We start from the raw sequence: 19,502 nt of genomic DNA, 5'->3' as shown, positions 1-19,502 counted from the left end.
GGGGGGGTGGACTGTCGAGGGTGAGTGTGTCCTGAGCTCTGAGGGGGGATGGACTGTCAAGGGTGAGTGCGCCCTGAGCACTGAGGGGGGATGGACATGGACTGTCGAGGGTGAGTGTGTCCTGAGCTCTGAGGGGGGATGGACTGTTGAGGGTGAGTGCGCTCTGAGCTCTGAGGGGGGATGGACTGTTGAGGGTGAGTGTGTCCTGAGCTCTGAGGGGGGATGGACTGTCAAGGGTGAGTGCGCCCTGAGCTCTGAGGGGGGATGGACATGGACTGTCCAGGGTGAGTGCGCCCTGAGCACTGAGGGGGGATGGACATGGACTGTTGAGGGTGAGTGTGCCCTGAGCTCTGAGGGGGGATGGACTGTCCAGGGTGAGTGTGTCCTGAGCTCTGAGCGTGGGTGGACTATGGAGGGTGAGCAGGCTCTGAGCGGGTTTCTCAGGCTCCTGCTGGCCGTGTCTTTCTGCTGAGAGACTTGTACACAGTCCCGAGTACGTAGGGATATGAGGTGGGATACAAAGCGTTTCTTTATAATAAAGCATAAAGAAATCGGCTTCGAGCAGCCCCTGTTGTCAGTTGCACACGAGGTGTGGGTTGGGCCGGTCAGCAAAGGTGCCTCCCCTGCCCCCCCTGCCCTTCCCGGGCCGTAGCCCAGGCCTGTCTCCTGTGGCAGCCTGTTCTCAGGTCTCAGGGCAGAGTTGAGGTGACAGAGCAGCAGCTGTGCCTCAGCACTTAGCCTCTGGGTGCTGGTCTGGCGGGGTGCGACCTGATGCTTAGTGCCTTCCCCCTCTACCAATGGGGCATGCAGGTCTTGACGCTGCGTCTCTGCTCCGCCACCCGGGAAGAGACGGGCTCCGCTGCCCCCGCCCGACGCGGACCCCCTGTGAGCGGCCCTCTGTGAGGATCCCGGGCCTACCTGCCTTTGGTGGCCTGGCGTGTGAACCCGTGTTTCGGGGTCTGTTTTAACTTTCTGACTGTCTTTCCTTAAAACCAGCCCACCTGCAGACAGGACAGTGCCGAGTACTAAGGGTTCTCGCTCGTGCTCTCCGGGCTGTCGATGCTGGTGGCCACCGCGTGCCAGCCTCCCACAGACGGGGTCCTCGTGGAAGGAGAGAGTCCAGGCCTCCTCAGGTTTTCATTATCTGAGGGTGTTGGGATGTCCGTGTTCACTGCAGACGAGGAAACAGAACTGCTTGTGGTTTGCAGACTTGTAAAATTTTTGTGAAGGCCATGCAGCTCTGCTTGGGGACCAGGTCACTCTGCCAGTGCTTGAGCCAGTAGCCCTGGGCTGGCGTAGGGTGGGTGGCATGAGTTGCTCGGAGCTGAGCTGGGCCCCCCACGAGCCAGCAGACGATCCCCACTCGAGCCCTCCCACCGCCGTGTCCGGGGCTTCTAAACTAGAGGAGAACTTGACTGCGGGTCTGAGCGTGCTGGTGCTGGTGGCATTCACCGCACCCGCCCCCCCGGGTTGGGGTCGTGCTCAGCAGGGTCAGGGGCTATTCCTGACTCCACTCAGGGTGGCCCCGAGTGATGCTCAGGAAATCACATGGGTGCTGGGAACTTGAGCCAGGCTGAGCCTTGAGCCCGTCCCCTGCACAGCCTTTGGCCGGCTCGTGGGGCCTGCACAAACACCTGTGCCCGCCCGGCTGGCTGTACATGCTGGTGCTCACTGCCGAGTGTCAGGGCACCACTGTCTGAGGGCGCGGAAGCCACTGCTTTCCATCTCAACACCGCATATTGCTTGGCTAATGAGCAGAAATGGGGGTGCCGTAAGCAGAACATTTGAGCTGTGTGTGTGTGTGTGTGTGTGTGTGTGTGTGTGTAGTTCAGCAAGGTGGAGTAGACTACAAGGGGGGGCCCTGGGGCCTCTGTTCCCTCCCTGTGACTAGGACAAAGGCCCTTCCTTTGTGAGTCCCCTTCGTGATCTGTCTGGAGCCACGAATTGTTAAAAGGTTGTTTTGAGGATTAAACAAGACTTGTGTGTAGACTTCCTGGCATGCAGTTAACGTTCTGACTTTGTCTATTTGATTAAATTATTTTCTAAACAAAACAGCCTTGGTAATGTCAACATCATATTAGAATCCAAAATATGTCTTTGTTCTTTTTAAAGATTAAAAGGTTTTATGGGGGCAGTTTTTAAACATAATAGTAAATATAAGTAATCATACAATGGAGATCATAGAAATGATAAATTTGAAATGTTTTATGATTTACCTTATGAAATTGAGTTGTTTTGGTTTTCTGGTGTTTTTCCTTTTCTCTATCCTTTTTTTGAGTTGAAAGATCGTCTTTTGGAGAGTTAGTACAGGGGTGAAGGCTCTTGCCTCGCACACTCCAGCCCTGGTTTGATCCATGGCAACACATGAGGTCCCCCAGCACCGCCAGGAGTGGCCCTTGGGTGCAGAGACAGGAGCTGCCCTGAGCACTGCTGGGTGTGGCCCCAAACCAAAACAGTAAAAAAGAAGACTTGTGCTTATGCGTTTCTTTTTTTTTTTTTCTTTTGCTTTTTGGGTCACACCCGGCGATGCACAGGGGTCACTCCTGGCTCATGCACTCAGGAATTACCCCTGGCGGTGCTCAGGGGACCATATGGGATGCTGGGATTTGAACCCGGGTCGGTCGCGTGCAAGGCAAACGCCCTACCCGCTGTGCTATCACTCCAGCCCCTTATGCGTTTCTTTTTAATCTCAGAAAATGTTTCTGTTTCCCCGGATAACTCAGTCATCCTCTGAGATGTTTCTGCCACTTTAGGTTCTGTTCTGTGGAACCCAGCAAGTGTGGATGGATATGTATTTCTGAGAGGCACATTTCAGCTTAAGGGAGACGTTTTCCAACTTGGTAACATTCTTGCCTCCGAGTGTGATATATCCTCTTGTCTCCAGCACTTTGAAACGGTTACACAGTTTTACAAGTGAGAGCCGGGAAGTGCGGGCCTTGGCAGCCAAGTTCATCGGGTAGATTTCCGCCCTGCAAGTCAGTTATCTGAGCTGGTGTCTTCCCTCCGTCAGCCGAGAAGGACTGACCTTAGTGTGTCTTTCCAGACTCTGCCACCTGCTGCCTGCGGAGTGAGGGGGGCCGCGTGCGGGGCTCTTCGGGCTGGTGGGCGCACCTGCCTCTTGGCTGGCTGACGCCTCTGTTTGGCTTCACTCCAGCCTCCTCTCAGCTGCCCCAGGGCTATGACTCTGCTGTGGATCTCGGATCTGAGCAAATGGCCAGACCCAGAGGAATTGCCCCAGAAACAGTTCCTACAGCCTGTTCTTCAGAAAGGGTAATGTGTGTGTACACAGAACCTGCCTGTGCGCTAGGGATCACACGTGTGTACACGGAATCTGCCCGCGTGCTTGGAATCTCGTGTGTGTACATGGAATCTTCCCACATGCTTGGGATCACATGTGTACCCGGGATCTGCCCACACACTCCGGATCGGGATCACGTGTATAAGTGGAGTCTGCCCGTGTGCTCAGGTTCACACGTGTGTACGCCGAATGTGCTTGCATGCTTGGGATCATGTGTGTACACAGAATCTGCGTGCTCCGGATCTCGCATATGTACGCGGGATCTGCCCTGTGCATGGTCACGTGTGTGCACGGGCCCCCGCAGTTGTGGCAATGCAGGAACAGTGAGGGTTCGTCCTTCCCGCGTGGCGTGTTTCTCTGCTGGCGCCTGCTGGAGAACAGGGTGGAGCTTTGCCGTGACGTTGGCGTCGCTCGGCCGTGTGTCGGAGAGGGGAAGCTCCTCGCGGCCGGGCCAGCAGGGCCTGCTGGTCGCTGTAGACACAGAAGCAGCGAGGCAGAAGCAGAGATTCTCTGTGTGGCCTTTTGTGCGGGGTCTTATTTGGTCAGCAGTGCGCTCCCGTGAGCTACACTGGCCTGTAGAGCCTGGTGCCCGGCATACGGCTCGCAAGTCAGACTCAGAGAGACTCGGGTTGTACTAGGTATGCTCTAACACAACAAACAAGATTTACAAAAGTTCTGTCTCCACCTTGTCTTAGAGTCGGGTACTGTTTAGAAATGGAACTTTGAGCCGGGGGTGTGGCCCAGTGGTAGATGCATGTGTCGGCCCAGGGTTTGGTCCTCACCTCCGAAACACAAGTGGAAGTGAGAGCAGATAGAGGTGGTGGGGTCTGGAAGGCTCCAGCCCCGCCCGTGACTTGGAGACACGCTAATGTGCCTGTATAAGTACATGTAACCTCACAGAAGAGCTTGGGCGGGGGCGGGGGCCTCTCCTGGGCTGCTCAGGGGCTCTCCGGGCTCCGGGCTTGGGGTCGCTCCTGGGGGTGCCCTGGGGTCAGACCGAGGCCCCGTCAGAGCCTGCGCCTGCACAGTGTGGGGCGTGCTGTAGGGGTGCGGCTGCATCCTGGGCAGGGCCGCGTGAGTGCTGGCACCTCTGTGTGGTGCGTCCTGCGTAACTCAGCCAGGTTGGCGCGAGCACTATGGCCAGCTGTGGCCTTGGTGACGGCGTTTGAAGGGGTTGGGAACATTTTCATCCCCAGTGTTTCTGTGGGCCCGCCCGAGATTCACGGTACTGTTAATAGTAGGGCTTAGCGCAGGCTCAGGCACACGGTGTCCTGCCCCTCCCCCCGCCCCCGACACGGTCTCCAGGCGCTCGCCCCCGTCCAGGCCTGTTACCACTGTCCAGCTGTGACTCGGGTTTTCTCTCCGATCCACGTGAGAGCGCGCGACCCTCTCCCCCTCACCCCCTCCTTCCTCCAGCCCACCACGCCGCGCCCTTCCTGTGGCTCAGACTCCCATTGTGTGTGTACCGGCTGTGTTCTGGGGCCCTGGGTTCCGTCCAGAACTTGGCTAGGGTGAAGGGTGCTGCAGTCAGCCCAGGAGGCAAGTGTCGTTTCGAAATAGTGGTTTGAGGCCTTGGCGTAGGAGCCGGGCTGGGGACCCGCAGGGGGTACGGACGCTCCTGCCTTGGGGTTTGAGAAGTGACCCACTGTTTCCACTGAGGCTGCCCAGGTGACAGCCCTGTCCACTGTGGGAACGGTGGGAGAAAGGTTGGAAAATCCGGTGTTAACGTTTTAAAGAAATTTAAAATTGTATCCTTGTGCGTTTCAGAGTTACAAAGTCACTCGTGGTTGTTCCTGGTGTAGTTTCTAGCATCAGCCCTCGCCAGCCCAGTCACCCACCACAGCGCACGGTGGCGCTCAGGCTCTCTCTTCCTCCCCCCTTCCTGCTGGCACCGGGCTTCCTAGTATCTCCAGTACTGCGACTGGGAGTGTGTTGCGAGTGTTACTTTCCCTCCTGCCGGTAGCAGGCCTGGCCTGGTGGCCACTGCCCTCTGCCGCTGTGGCTGTCCTTCCCCCGGTGCGAGGTCCCTGCGACTGGCCGGTTCTCTCCCCTTCAGTTCTGTTGCCTGCAGGCTCTTGGTGTTCCCCACTATCCTTCTTGTATCCTGCAGGAGTGAGGTTTTGGCATTCTCAGGGTAACAAATGTACTTTCTCATGATTTCAGGAGACAGGAGCCTAATAGAATTTAAATGTTGAGTAGAAGACATAAAGTATGACTGCATTGCTTGGTGCTGACTGGAAAACATAAGAATCCATGCTTGGGCGCAGTAAATGACTCGCACCCAGTTTCTGCCTCAGAGGGATCCGCAGTGCTGGCAGGAGAGAGGCCGAGTGTCAGCCAGGGCTCTCGGGCGGGGCAGGGCACCTGCCCTCCGGTGGTCCCAAGCCCTCCCGGCCCCTGAGCTCCTGGGGCCCTCTGCTGCAGGGCACAGAGCTGTCACCCACGGCTCCACAGAGCTTGGGGGCTGCCACCTGCACCCCCCCGCCCGGCCTGGGCTTGTTTCACTCCATCCTCCACTTTACTGGAACTCTGTGGTTTACACGGTTGTCCCGGCATCCCAGCCCCAGTCCCGCCAACCAGGCCGACCTCCCACACCCTAGAGCCACTCCCCTGGCCTGCCCCCTTAGCGGGTACAAAATAATTTATTTTATATTGCTTATTACAACTAAATGGTTCGTACAATTACCACAAAATACTGTAGTGAAAGAAAATTTGGAAATTATTATGGCCCCATGGGAACAATACAGAGTCCTTGTCTGAGGGTTTCTAAGCTGCTGCCGGTGGAGCTTCTGTGCTTTTTGTTTATTTTGTTTATTTATTATTATTATTATTATTATTTTTGTGTGTTACACCCAGCAGTGCACAGGGGTTACTCCTGGCTCTGCACTCAGGAATTACTCCTGGCGGTGCTCAGGGGACCCTATGGGATGCTGGGAATCGAACCCGGGTCTGCCGCATGCAAGGCAAACGCCCTCCCCGCTGTGCTCTCGCCCCAGCCCCCTGTTTTGTTTATTGAGTCTAGTTGCTTCTGTGGCTCTTTCCCATCTGACCTGGTGTGCTCGGCCGTGGCGGTGAAAGCAGCTCAGTGCTCCAGAAACGTCAGAGGTTTGCCTGGGCAGTGGGTGTACGCGGCAGAGGTTGTGGATGTGGGTGTGGGTAGCGGGGAAGTACAGGGTGAGGAGGCTGCCCACCCACCCAGAGGAGACCCCAGAGTCGCAGCCTGCAGGCTGGTGCACCTGAAGCTTTTGGCATTTTGGCCTCTCTGCGGGGCTCAGCCATGAGGTGGTAGAGGGTGCTCACGGGTGTGTGTGTGTGTGTGTGTGTGTGTGTGAGAGAGAGAGAGAGAGAGAGACAGACAGACAGACAGACAGAGAGACAGAGAGAGAGACAGACAGACAGAGAGAGACAGAGAGAGAGAGAGACAGAGAGAGAGAGACAGACAGACAGAGAGAGACAGAGAGAGAGCGATCGAGCCAGTGGAAGCCAGTTGCCTGTGCTCGTCTGCGTCTTGTACTTTCAGTTCAAAGCAGGTTCTGGAGGGATCTCTGGGTCCCTCCCTCCGCCCTACTATGCGCCTGCACGGCAGCTGTGCTCTCAGTGGCTCCGCTGGTCTTCGCCTGGGGGGCGCGGAGCTGTGCGGGTGCGTGCACCGCGTTGTCCGCTGTCTTGGCCTCTGGGAAGGAATTGCCAGTGCTGTGGGGATGCTGAGTGCGTCGGGCACCTTGTTGGCCCGGTCACACCATCGCTGTTTGTCACGCCCATTGGCTTGGAGGACATAGCGCTGGGGACAGTCGACATCTTTTTGGGTGGGGGCCACACGCAGTGGTGCTCAAGAATCACTCCTGGTGGGCTCAGGGGCCCTGTGGAGTGGCGGAGATCGAACCCGGACTAGCCGCGTGCGAGGTGAGTGAGAGCCTTGAAGCTGGGTCGGCGCTTTTGCTGTGATCACTCCTGGGCTTGCAGACCTGGGCTGCGGCTGATCCAGAACTGTGCTTTCACCCGAGTGGATCGCCTGTTAGCACTGTTTCCCGTGCTGGCTGTTTACTCCGTGCCTGGTCAGCTGGAGGTGTGATTCACTTCACTCTCCTGGCCTGTGTGCATGGCGCTCGCTCCATGTTGACGCCTTGCGGTCGGGCAGGGCAGGCCACTCTGGCTCCTGTTGCCGCCGCACCCCTGCGTGTTTGTCGGTCAGGCCCTGCCACCTCTGTGGCAGTGCACACTCATGGCAGTCACCTCACCACTGCTGCCAGGGGGTGAGGACTCAGAGTCACTCTCCTCCCGTGACGCCTCCCTCTGCGCCCTGGATGTCTGTTTGGCTGTGCCGCTGTCCTGACCTTTCTGCTTCTGTGGACCGGTGTCCTGGTGGACGCCCACATTCCTTTGCAGATACTCAATGTTGAGCCGGTGACTCCCCCACACTCCCGGACCCTGGACCCGCATAGCTCCCCGAGTGAGGCGAGCGCCAGGTGCCTGCAGGTGACTCCCCCAGACCTGGACCCTGGGTCCGGATCTGCATAGCTCCCCAGAGTGAGGCGAGCGCCAGGAGCCTGCAGGTGACTCCCCAGACCTGGACCCTGCGTCCGGATCTGCATAGCTCCCCGAGTGAGGCGAGCGCCAGGTGCCTGCAGGTGACTCCCCCAGACCTGGACCCTGGACCTGCATAGCTCCCCGCGTGAGGCGAGCACCAGGTGCCTGCAGGTGGCTTTTCAGAATTCAAACAGCAAGAACCCGGGAAGTGGAAGAGGCGACCTGCCTAGCCCCGTGCCCTTCCTGTGGTCGGGCGGGTTCTGCACAGGTGCAGTGACCCTGCTACGGACGGCTCGCTGCCCCGTGTCTCCGCCTCGTGGCTTCAGAGCTGTTGCTGAGCCCCTGGCGCGCTGCCTGCACGGCGCCTCCCCTGCGGGCCCCGGGAACCACGCTGGTGCCTGCAGGTGCCCTGTCCAGGCAGGGCGCTGCCAGGTGGCGCCTCTGCCGCTCAGGGGTCAGGGTGGAACAGCCTGGCCGTCACTCCGTGGCATCGGAAGGGGGAGGGGTGTGAAGGCAGCTGCCGCCTGTGAAGGGCGGACAGGGGCCCGGGCCTGCCTCTCCTTGGCCGCAGAGTGCGGCCGCCCGAGACAGAGCTGCCCTGGCCAGTGTGGCACCAGCACAGCTCCCGGGCTGCAGAAGGCGGGCTGTGTGAGGGGCACGTGGCCTGGCGGGGGAGCTGGGACGATGCTCAGGGCGGGGGCCCCCGGACCAGCGCCAGCCCTCCCCCGCAGGGGTGCTGGAGACCTTTTCCCAACAGTCTCCTTCAAACCTGTTCATCGCTGGCTTGTTCCTCTGGCTGGCGTTACTCCGAGCACTGTGAATGAGTGGGCGAGGGGGCCGGGAGGGAAGGAGGAATGGTGTGCCCTTGGGGGGGGAGTGCTGTTTGTGGGGTGCGCGGTGCCGGCCCTGACTTGGAGGGGAGATTGTTTCCAAGGCAGAGCTCCGAGAGCAGCCCCGAGGGTCTCGGCTGCGAGGCGGCTGTGGGCGAAGAGCACTTTCTCGGAGCTCCACCTCGGGTGAGAGCTCGGACACGGCCCAGGGAGAGGAGACGAAGTGATGAGGCGTCTCGCTCTCGGCTGCTGGGCGTCACTAAGGCTGTGCGTGTTTCTCTTCCAGGTCCATTTTCCAGACACCGAGAGAGCAGAATGGCTAAATAAGGTAAGGATAGAAATTCCACATTCCAGAGATCCGCGGGATTGGAAGATGGGATTCCAGCTTTCCATGTTTGGGAATTTGCGCGTGGAGAGGGTCCAGAACCTACTCGGCTTGAGTGGGCCGACTCCTCTTTCAAGCAGGGCTTCCCGACCGGCACGTGCTCCCCTCCCCCCTCCAGCAGCCCCGGGCGTGGGTGCCCTCAGGGCCGTCTTCCGGCTTGGCCTGTGTTCACATCGACATTGTGATAAGCAGAAGCAAAATTTTGGAAATATTATTAACAGGGAAATAAATGTCAAGAAACCCAGTGATCACTCACAATGATGTTTTGAAGGAGGTTTTCTTTCCTTTTTTTGGTCATCATAGATCTTGAAGCAGATCTCTGTTATCTTTATATTCAGTTTTCATGAGAGCTGTGTAGTAAAACTCACAGACAGTGGTTGTCTTACTGCTCTGAAATTCAGCCTTCCCTAGGGAATTCTGGCTATTCAGATCTGTGATTGTAGAGGTTTCAGCAATATGTAGAAGCCAGGGGGCTGTTAATTTTCTTAGCATTCATTACGTAAATGTGCTAACACACTTAAACAGAATATTTAGTGTAACTGATTTTGCATTACAAAGAGAACCTCCTCGAATGAGGGTGGGACGGACACTTTGGTGGAGGGTGTGGTACTGGAAGTTTCACATATGAAGCCAAACCAGTAACAGTCCTGTAAACCGTGTGCTTAAAATAAAATTAAAAAAAAAATGTTTTTTAAAAATTTAAAATAAGAAAAGAACTTCCTCTTCTTATTTTTAAGAAATTCTGGCAAACTATCCAGGCACATTTTTTCATGATGACTCAAGTTGTGACATAGTACTTTTTCTTTTTTTACATTTTGTTTGACAAGAGTTTTTCCTTCTCTCTAGACCGTGAAGCACATGTGGCCTTTCATCTGCCAGTTCATAGAGAAGTTGTTTCGAGAGACCATCGAGCCGGCCGTGCGGGGAGCCAGTGCCCACCTGAACACGTTCAGCTTCACGAGGGTGGACATGGGCCAGCAGGTCAGAGCCAGCCGCAGGGTCGCTGCAGGGCGGGAGTCCAGCAGACTGTCTCACCGCGTTTTCCAGAGGAAACCTCCTGCAGCAGACGGAGCCCTGCGTGGCCGTGCCATGTGGACATGCCCCCCGCGCTGACCCTCAGAGGGCCGTGCAGGGGCTGAGAGTACAGGGGTCAGCGCTGTGGCCACCGTCAGCTCAGATTCATGAGCACCAGGCCGTGGCCCACAAAAATCCAAAACGAAACAAAAAATGACCATCACGCAGGGCTTGTTTCGCCATGGGGTTTACGTGTGTCCTGTCGACACAGCGCTGGGAGGAGACTGTGCTACTGGGACCTGCTGTGTAGACAGGTGTAGACAGGTGTAGACAGGAAAGCTGCTAGCCCTGATGTTCTAGCGGAAACCTCACCTGCATTCAGATGGTCAGTCACTGAGTGGGGCAAGCTTCGTTATTCTTCTTTCAAGGAGTTTCTTTTGTCTGTTTTCTTTGTGTTGTGGGGTCAGACCCAGCTGTGCTCAGGACTGACTCCTGGCTCTGTGCTCTCGGGTCACTCCTGGGGGCTCAGGGGCCGTATGGGGTGCCGGGAGTTGAACCCGGGGCCGGCCGTGTGCAGAGTGAGCCCCTGGAGTGCTGTTCACAGTACTCAGCAGCAGCTGAAAGTATTGTCTCTTCTTCCGGATTTGATTTGTGGTTGTGAGGGCATACTCAGCAGTGCTCGGGGTTACTCCCAGTACAGTGCTCAGGATCGCTCCTGGTCATGCAGACGTGCGCCTGTCTTTGCCCCGGCCCCTGGCCTTCACTGCGCCTTCACACTTTGCGAGTGCTGAGTCGCACAGGCCCCCTCGCTGAGGCACAGCCCGGCAGGCTCCTCACAGATCCAGCAGTGGACCCCGTCCGTGTCCACTGCTCCCCCCGCCCCCCAAGTGATTTTGTGCTGAGGGTGTCCCGGGCTTGGAGGCAGTGCAGCGGGTGCTGTGCAGACAGGCCGACCATGCCCTGGGGAGGGCCGGATGGGCTTGGGTCTGGCGAAGCCCACAAAGCCTCCGAGGCAGTTCCCTCCGCCCTGCCCCTCCACTTACGGCCTCTGAGAACCCGGAGTCCTTCCGTGTCACGAGCCTCGGGACGCGGCCAGCCACGCTGCAGACGTGTGGCCTGTGGCTGCTCCGGGCGGGCTGCAGTCAGTGCCGACACTTGTTGCCTTGTTGCGCTCGTGAGACCTGGGTTCAGCCCAGCTCGGCCCCCGCCCCCCCCCCCTCCCGTCCTGCCCCTGCTGGCTCTGCCTCAGTTTGCCTTTTCACCCGGACTATACTTGGGGAACTGTGACGGTGTTACGAGTAGTGGTGCCCTGTCCTCTCACAGGTGTCTTGTGACACCCGCACGCAGGGCGGGGCGGGGCAGGGCAGGGGAGAGGAGGGCAGGGCAGGCAGGGCAGGCAGCAGAGCAGGGGCAGAGAGGGCAGGGGAGGGGAGGGCAGGGCAGGGCAGGGGAGGGCTGGATTGTCCTCGGGACTGGGCACTCCCCTGGGTTGGGCTGCCCCAGGAGTGTCCCTCGGCATCTGTGTCCGGCTGCCCAGGTGGAGGTGCCCGGCTGTTCCCCGCCCGTGACTGCACCTGCGTGCAGGGAGGCGTGTTACCTGACAGTGCAGACGGGGGCAGAGCCTTGGTGCGGCTCCTCCTGCTGCCTGCCCACGGTCGGCCTGGAGCCGCGTAGTCTGGTGTGGGCAGGCCTGGACCTGCCGGCTAGCAGCCTCAGGACGCGGAGGCACCTGCCACACCACAGACCCAACTTCCCCTTCCGCTGAGGCTCGGCCAGCGGCATTTCTTCACTTGGGGCGGCCGTGCCCTAGGCTTGCTGCAGAGCTTTGGAGAGAGGGTGTCTCGTGGGTAGGTCGGTAAAGATTCTGAAATGATGCAAAACCGTTCTTTGAAATAGAGCGTTTGGGGCCAGAGTGATAGTACGTGGGCAGGGCGCTTGCCTTGCGTGCGGCTGACCCAGGTTAAATCCTGGGCACCCCGTGTGGTCTCTGAGTCCGGCTAAGAGTAATTCCTGGGTGCGGAGCCAGGAGTAATCCCTGGGCATCGCTGCATATGACCTAAAAGCAAAAAATCAAAAAGTAAGCCGAGCATTTGTTATAATAAGCCTCTTCTTTTCACAGGTAACTTGACTCTGACCCCGTGTCATACATAGGTATAAAAGTTACATACATACAGCTAGAATTTTAAAAATCATCAGAGCTTAAAATGTGTGTTTACAATAGTGTCGGCATTTATGGTCCTCGTGTACAAAGTTACCTCGCCTCACTCACCACCATCAAAGCTGGATGTTTTTTCAAACCTCATGTAATTTGGACCAGAGAGAGAGCACAGCAGGGAGAGCACTTGCCTTGCATGTGCCGACCAGGTTTGATGCCCAGAACCACGTGTGGTCCCCAGAGTCCACCAGGAGTGACCTCTGAGCACAGAGCCAGGAGTAAGGCCCCAGACAAAAATAAATAAAGCCCATTTAGTGTACTTTGATTTAGTTTGATTGCAGTTTGGGTTCCACGTTTGCAACAAGTCGATCAGCCTGTGGCTTTGCTGTCCACAGGCCCTGCCCCTGCTCCCGCCCCTCTTGTCCTCCGTCGGCTGCCCGTCCCTGCTGCCCTCCCGCTGCTGGGGCGTGTGGTCTGTCTGGTGTGACACCGTCTGCTCCCTTGCTTTGTTTCTCTGTGTGCCACCGGTGAGCGAGACCACCCTGTCTTTGTCCCTCTCCCTCTGGCCCGCGGAGTTAGAGTTTGTTTCATCTAGGGGCCACGCTCGGCAGTGGTCAGGGGCTGTCTCTGTCCCTCTCTCTCCCTCCTGTGCAGTACAGATTCTGAGAGGCCATCGTGTCTAGTTGTTTGCCGACTTACAGCACTCATCCCCCGTCCAGAGTGATCCCTTCCCACCATCAGTCTCACAGTGGCCCTTCCCTGCCCCAGCTGCCCGCTCCCCAGGCCTTAAGGCAGGATTCCGGCCATGGGCCGTTCGTCCTGACCTTGTTTCTACTGTGGTGTTTCTTATTATGTTTTCTTTCTTTCATATGTGTGTGCGTGTGTGTGTGTGTGTGTGTGTGTGTGTCTGTGTGGTGTGTGTGTGTGAGATAGCACAGCGGGTAGGGCATTTGCCATGCACGCGGCTGACCCAGGTCTGGTTCCTCCATCCCTCTCAGAGAGCCTGGCAAGCTACCGAGAGTACCTCGCCCGCACGGCAGAGCCTGGCCAGCTACCCATGGCATATTCGGTATGCCAAAAACAGTAACAACAAGTCTCACAATGGAGACGTTACTGGTGCCCGCTTGAGCAAATCATTGAGCAATGGGATGACAATAATACAGTGATACAGTGGTGTGTGTGTGTGTGTGTGTGTGTGTGTGTGTACACACAAATACAATCCCACAAATGAATAATCATTTCATGTGTGTCCTTCTACTTCTGACTTATTTCAGCATGATGTTCTCCGTGTTCATCCATTTATGAGCGAATTTCATGACCTTGTTTTTTCTAACAGCTGTATAGTATCGACCATAGTTTCTTTAACCAGTCGTCTGTTCCCGGGGTTGTTTCCAGATTCTGGCAATTGTGAACAAAGCTGCAATGAACACACAGGTGCAGATGTCATTTCTGCTGTGTATTTTTGTATCCCAGGGGTGTATTCCCAGAAGTGGTATTGCAGGGTCATATGGAAGCTCAGTTTCTAGTTTTTTGAGGAATGCCCGTATCGTTTTCCAAAAGACTAGATGCTCAGTGTTCCCACCGACATGTGTTGTCCTTCTTTTCATCCCTCCTGAACCTGAGAACGATCTGCTTCTTGTTTCAGCCCCTCAGGATCAACGGTGTGAAGGTGTATACTGAAAACGTGGACAAGAGACAAATTATTTTGGATCTTCAGGTTAGGTAAGTTTTGCTTTGTGTCGTGGTCAGTGCCGGTCGTTTAGCTGTGGCCGACAGTGAGGGATCTGGGAGCACACTCCTTAGGTACTGGTGGACTTGACTGACTTCTTAGAGACGCAGATGGCATTGACGTAAACGTGTGGTTCCTAAAGGCCTAGTTCACGAGGAATGTCAGATAAGGAAATGGATGTCCCTCTGAGACAACCACCGGCCTGTCCTTACCATTCGGGAGCGAAAGTCCGCCACGGGTGGCGGGGCAGCCTTGGTAAATAAACGGGGGTGAAACAAGGGGTGTGGAGAATTAAGAAAAGGAACCGGGAAAAAGAAAAAGCTTGGGTCAGGGCCTAAGCCTCATGGACTCAGGTCCCCGTTGTCCTTCAGAACCCCTGAGGGTGGCAGCAACTTTCTCGGGTCAAGTTCCTCAACCTCAGCCTCACAGGGCTAAAGCCTCAAGAGGTTATTGGGACAGATATCTTGCTGTGTGCTTGTCTAGAGGGCTCAGACGAGCGGTCACAGGACCCCTGCCCCGCAGGTCCACATCAGCGCCAGCTTTCCGGATTTCAGGCTCCTGCCTTCCGCCCATTCTGTCGTTTCCCTCATTCTGTCCATTTGAATCCTTAGCTTCAACACACAAGGTGCTTGCAAACTGAATTTTGTATTCAGCGGCATTTTGAAAGGATTATATCCTTGGCCAAGTGGAATTTATTCCTAGAATGCAAGGATGGAAAATGTGCCGCCTCAGCAGAATGAAGAAAACAGCACATGTCATCTCCACGCGTGTCAGAAAAGCATTTGACAAAATGAAACACTCTTCGTAGCTCTCAGCTGTCACGGAACAGAGCGAACTCCGCCAGCAGAGTGGAAGGCAGATGCGCCACCCTCCCGGCCAGGCCTTCAGACTGAAACGTGAGGACGACAAAGCTTCCCTGAGATGAGGAGCAAGGAAGGGCCCCACTTGAAACTCCCGTTTCCCGTGGCACCTGGAGCCCTTGCCAGTGCAGCCCGACAAGAAAAGAAAGAGATTGCCTGTTAGGGAAGGAAAAGGAAAATACTGTTTCACGGGCGCTCTGGCCTGATGTGTAGGAAGCCGTAAAGAGTCCGCACAGTGCTTCTGTGAGGCCAGTGAACGAGCTCAGCAAAGTAGCAGGACACGAAGCTGCACACAGACCCACTTGCCTTCTGTACACAGGGAGGAATCAGGGTGAATTCAGAACAGCTCCGTGTACAACAGAATCCGGGTAGGGTTGTGTGTATTCACAAAGTAAGGAAGCGAGCAGCGGCGTGCCGTGGTCTCTCTCCCACCATGTACGTTGGGTGGCCGTGTGCCGCTCCCCCACCCTGGCAGACCAGGAGGAGGGAACAGGGCCTCCAGTTGGGGATTGATCAGTCGCAGCCCTTCCTGTTCCAGTCCCACGCCGCCCCTCGTTTCCCGCCCCTCCTGTCCCCCTTGCCAGCCTCGCAGCCTCGGTCTCTTGCCCAACCTCCGAGCCTTGGGGGTAGCAACCACACCTAGGTTGCAGCAACGCATGAAAGCCCTTGCTTCCAGGGGAAGCTCTTCTAAGATAAGACTAAGGTCTCCAGGGGCTGGAGCGATAGCACAGCGGGTAGGGCGTTTGCCTTGCACCGCCAGGAGTAATTCCTGAGTTCAGAGCCAGGAGTAACCCCTGTGCATCACCAGGTGTGACCCCCCCCCAAAAAAAAAAAAGACTAAGGTCTTCTGCCACTGGGAGATTGCTCAAAGGGAGTGTTGCTCCTTTCCTTAGTCCGACAACCATCTTAGATTTACTTCTGAATAGTCTTTCTAGTCATTGTGTATGACACGGCATAAGCTGGTAGGGTGGCTCTCCTGGGGACACGTTGCTATAGATCCCAGACTACAGTGCTCAGGCCAGATTTGTCCTTCCTAACCCTAGCCGAGTCCTTGCCAGAGAGTCTCTAGCCCGTGCTCCTGGCTGTGTTCCCTGGGGCCTTCTCGGAGGGGATGGGCTCCAGCTTCCCTTCCCAGCCCAAGCAGAGCTCCTGGTGGCCGAAGACCTCCGGAGCCCAGCCACAGCCATGCTCAAGGCCCCTCTCCACACGTTTGGACGAGCCTCACGCATGAAGGAACCGGCAGAGGAACCAGGTGTGTGGGGCCTGGGGCTGAGACCTCCAGACCTGCTCGGATTGGGACTGGGCCTCTTTCGCCCAGATCCCCCATTTCCCAGTAGCTAGGGGTCACACCCAGGGACTGCCCCCAGTGTGGTGTAATCCTATCCACTGCCAGCATCCAGAGACTTAAAAGCCGGCTCCCGGAAGTGGTGGCTGCTTTGTGGCCGCTCGATATCTTAAAGCCTACTTCTCCCTCTGGAGAAACCGGCAAACTACAGGGAGTTTCCTGCCCACATGGGAGAGCCTGGCAAGGTCCCCATGGTGTATTAATATGCCAAAACCAGTAACATGCTGGGTCTCATTCCCCTGACCCTGAAAGAGCCTCCAGTATGGCATCGTTGGAAGGATGAGTAGAGAGGCTTCTAAAATCTCAGGGCTTGGACGAATGGAGATGTTACTGAGACCACTCAAGAAATTCAGGAATCAACAGGATGATGATGATGATGATGATGATGATGATGATGATGATGATGATGATGATGAACCCTAGCTGGGTCCTAATCTAGTTGTTAGTCTTTGGATCATGACAGAATCTGTCCATGACCATACTCTTAACTTAGAGTTAAGTATTGTGGCGCTTTGGCCTGTCCTGTTTCTATGCCAGGGTAGCTCACAGCTTGCCCTGGGTCCATCCAGTCCCTCATTAGGACCCTGCTTTTGGGGTGCTAGGAACTAAGGGCAACTGAGGCTTACGTCAAGAAAACAGATGCCCAGGAGTGAATGTTATCCTGAGTCAATCAACTCCCCAAGTTACAAAAGCATAGCATGAGCTGTCTTCCTGTGTGTATACAAAAAGGACGTTGCTCTAGAGTAAACTATGCAAGGACATAAGGGGAAGGGAGAAGCAATATTTCACTTACAAATACAAAATCAGAGATTTCTGAGGAATTTGACCTTAGAGGACACAGGTGCTGCTTAGGGGGAAAAGCTGATTAACCGGCTGGGGAAGCACAGAGAAGTTAAAGGTAAACACAGAGGAATGGCAGTGCCTCGGGAGCACTGTGAATGGTCTGGCCCAACAACCCTCAGCTCCCTGCGGCCAGGGAGAAATGGCAAACCAGTGTATCCTACAGGGTTGGGGCTCAGATGGGAGACAAATGCTTAACACACGTGGGGGCTCTGGGTTCGATCCCTGCCTCCGAAGTAGAGACGTAAGTAAGTGGAACGTCAGGTGATAGGCAGTGGAGTGATCAGGCCTTATGGTGAGGAAGGAGGAAAGCTCCAGCTGAGCTCCAAGTTCCTGGTGCTGTTCTGGGGCTGTCCTCTGAGCCGGAGACCACCGAGTCCCACACCAGGCAGTGGACCCTGCACGCTCCCGTCCATGTGTCACTGGCATTCCACTGTGTCTGCAGCCACCAGGCAGAGCTGGTGCCAGGCAGTTCCCGAAGCCTTGCTGACCTTGAGGGGACCAGCCCGGGGCCCTTACTCCTTTGTACTGCTGGGAAATCCGGTCTGGAGCCATAGCACAGCGGGTAGGCGTTTGCCTTCTACAGAGCCGACCTGGGTTCGATTCCTCCGCCCCTTCTGGAGAGCCTGGCAAGCTACCGAGAGCATCCCGCCCGCACAGCAGAGCCTGGCAAGCTACCCGTGGCATATCCGATATGCCAAAAACAGTAACAAGTCTCACATGGAGACGTTACTGATGCCCGCTCGAACAAATTGATGAGCAATGGGATGATGGTGCTACAGTGACACTGTATCCGAGTCCCACTGGATACGATTTCATCGGAAATCCAAGGAAATTTCATTGAACTTGAGTGTTTTAAACATGTCCACTTCGTTCCCTCCCACAAGGAGCTTCTGGGTGCTGCCTTCCCCTCTGAGTTGAGACACGAGATGGGGCCGGCCAGGTACCGTGGCCGTGTGGACCTGACCCAGGCTGGAGGCCACCGCTCTGCCTGCACTTGTGTTCTAGCTGCCCTGCGTTTGTGTAGGTACCTTGAGGTCTCTACAGTAGGATGTAATTAGACTCTCCCTCTTTTCCAGTTTTGTAGGAAACTGTGGCATTGATTTGGAGATCAAGCGGTATTTTTGTAGAGCTGGTGTGCAGAGTATTCAGGTAAGACTCGAAGCAGTTTGGCATTGCACAGTATGTGCCCTCGCGAGAGTCCCTGTTTGCAAGGGAAGAACGGGCTTTGGCTAGCGGGCGCCGTAAGGCTGTCTGGGCAGACCACGAGTCAGGTGCCGCTGAGCAGTCCGGTGCTGTCGGCCTCGCCGGGGGATGCCTCTGCGCTCTCAGCGCTTCTCACCTCCGCTCCCGTTGGCTTTAGATTCACGGCACAATGCGGGTGATTCTGGAGCCCTTGATTGGAGACATGCCTCTCGTGGGGGCGCTGTCCATCTTCTTCCTCAGGAGGCCGGTAAGTCTGATTTGATTCTTCCGTTGCTGGTAGCAGTGGGCACAGACTTGGGAGCTGGCTGCCGCTGGAGCCCCGGCCTGTGTTGGATTCCCACCACCAGGCGGCCCCCAGCCCTGCCAGGAGTGACCCCTGTGTGTGTGTGTGTGTGTGTGTGTGTGTGTGTGTGTGTGTGTGTGCACCACCAGGCGGCCCTGAGCCCTGCCAGGAGTGACCCCAGTGTGTGTGTGTGTGTGTGTGTGTGTGTGTGTGCACCACCAGGCGGCCCTGAGCCCTGCCAGGAGTGACCCCAGTGTGTGTGTGTGTGTGTGTGTGTGTGTGTGTGTGTGTGTGCACCACCAGGCGGCCCCTGAGCCCTGCCAGGAGTGACCCCAGTGTGTGTGTGTGTGTCCAGGAGTGACCCCAGAGTGTGTGTGTGTGTGTGTGTGTGTGTGTGCATGCGCGCGCGCCCACCAATAAGGAATTCCCATCACCAGGCAGCCCCTGAGCCCTGCCAGGAGTGACCCCAGTGTGTGTGTGTGTGTCCAGGAGTGACCCCAGAGTGTGTGTGTGTGTGTGTGTGTGTGTGTGTGTGTGTATGCGCGCGCGCCCACCAATAAGGAATTCCCATCACCAGGCGGCCCTGAGCACTCCCAGGAGTAACCCCAAGCAGTACACAGGGAGTAGCTCCCAAGGACCGCTCTGTGTGTGTGTGTGTGTGTGTGTATGCGCGCGCGCCCACCAATAAGGAATAAGTACATTCAAATCAAGGTGTATATGACAGACAGTTCTGTTCTTTCTCCGCATACCGGCGAAGTTAGAAAGTGCCTCCATGCTTCCTGGAAAGCTTCCCCTCTGTCCCTCTCCCCCTGCCCCTCGTCCTCTCTCTTCTTCTGACCCCCCAGGTTTGGGGCCATGTCCCACGGTGCTAGGGCTTCAGAGTTCCCGCAGTGCTGAGGATTGAACCAGGGTTGGCCGCTGACAGGGCAAGCGCCTTAACCCCTGCACTAATTCTCCAGCCCACGCTTCATCTTTGATACACAGCTTGTTTTCCTGATTATCGCTCCAACCCCAGATTACTGAGTTTTAT

At 56.4% G+C, this 19,502-nt stretch overlaps 1 protein-coding gene across 3 annotated transcripts in view; it reads left to right on the top strand.

Annotated features, from left to right (window-relative positions):
• The window catches only part of ESYT2 (extended synaptotagmin 2), a 79,193-nt gene that overhangs the window by 21,722 nt on the left and 37,969 nt on the right, over positions 1–19,502 (top strand). For all 3 annotated transcript variants that reach the window (XM_055133939.1, XM_055133932.1, XM_055133946.1), the window contains exons 2-6: positions 8,942–8,983; positions 9,887–10,021; positions 13,855–13,931; positions 18,063–18,135; positions 18,347–18,436. In XM_055133939.1, coding sequence (XP_054989914.1) covers positions 8,942–8,983; positions 9,887–10,021; positions 13,855–13,931; positions 18,063–18,135; positions 18,347–18,436 — 417 coding nt within the window. The remainder of the gene's footprint in view (positions 1–8,941; positions 8,984–9,886; positions 10,022–13,854; positions 13,932–18,062; positions 18,136–18,346; positions 18,437–19,502) is intronic.

The sequence above is a fragment of the Sorex araneus genome, chromosome 1, assembly GCF_027595985.1.
Source record: "Sorex araneus isolate mSorAra2 chromosome 1, mSorAra2.pri, whole genome shotgun sequence".
Taxonomy (NCBI): Eukaryota; Metazoa; Chordata; class Mammalia; order Eulipotyphla; family Soricidae; genus Sorex; species Sorex araneus.
Note: the sequence above shows the minus strand (reverse complement) of the source record. Positions and strands in the feature narration are given on the sequence as shown.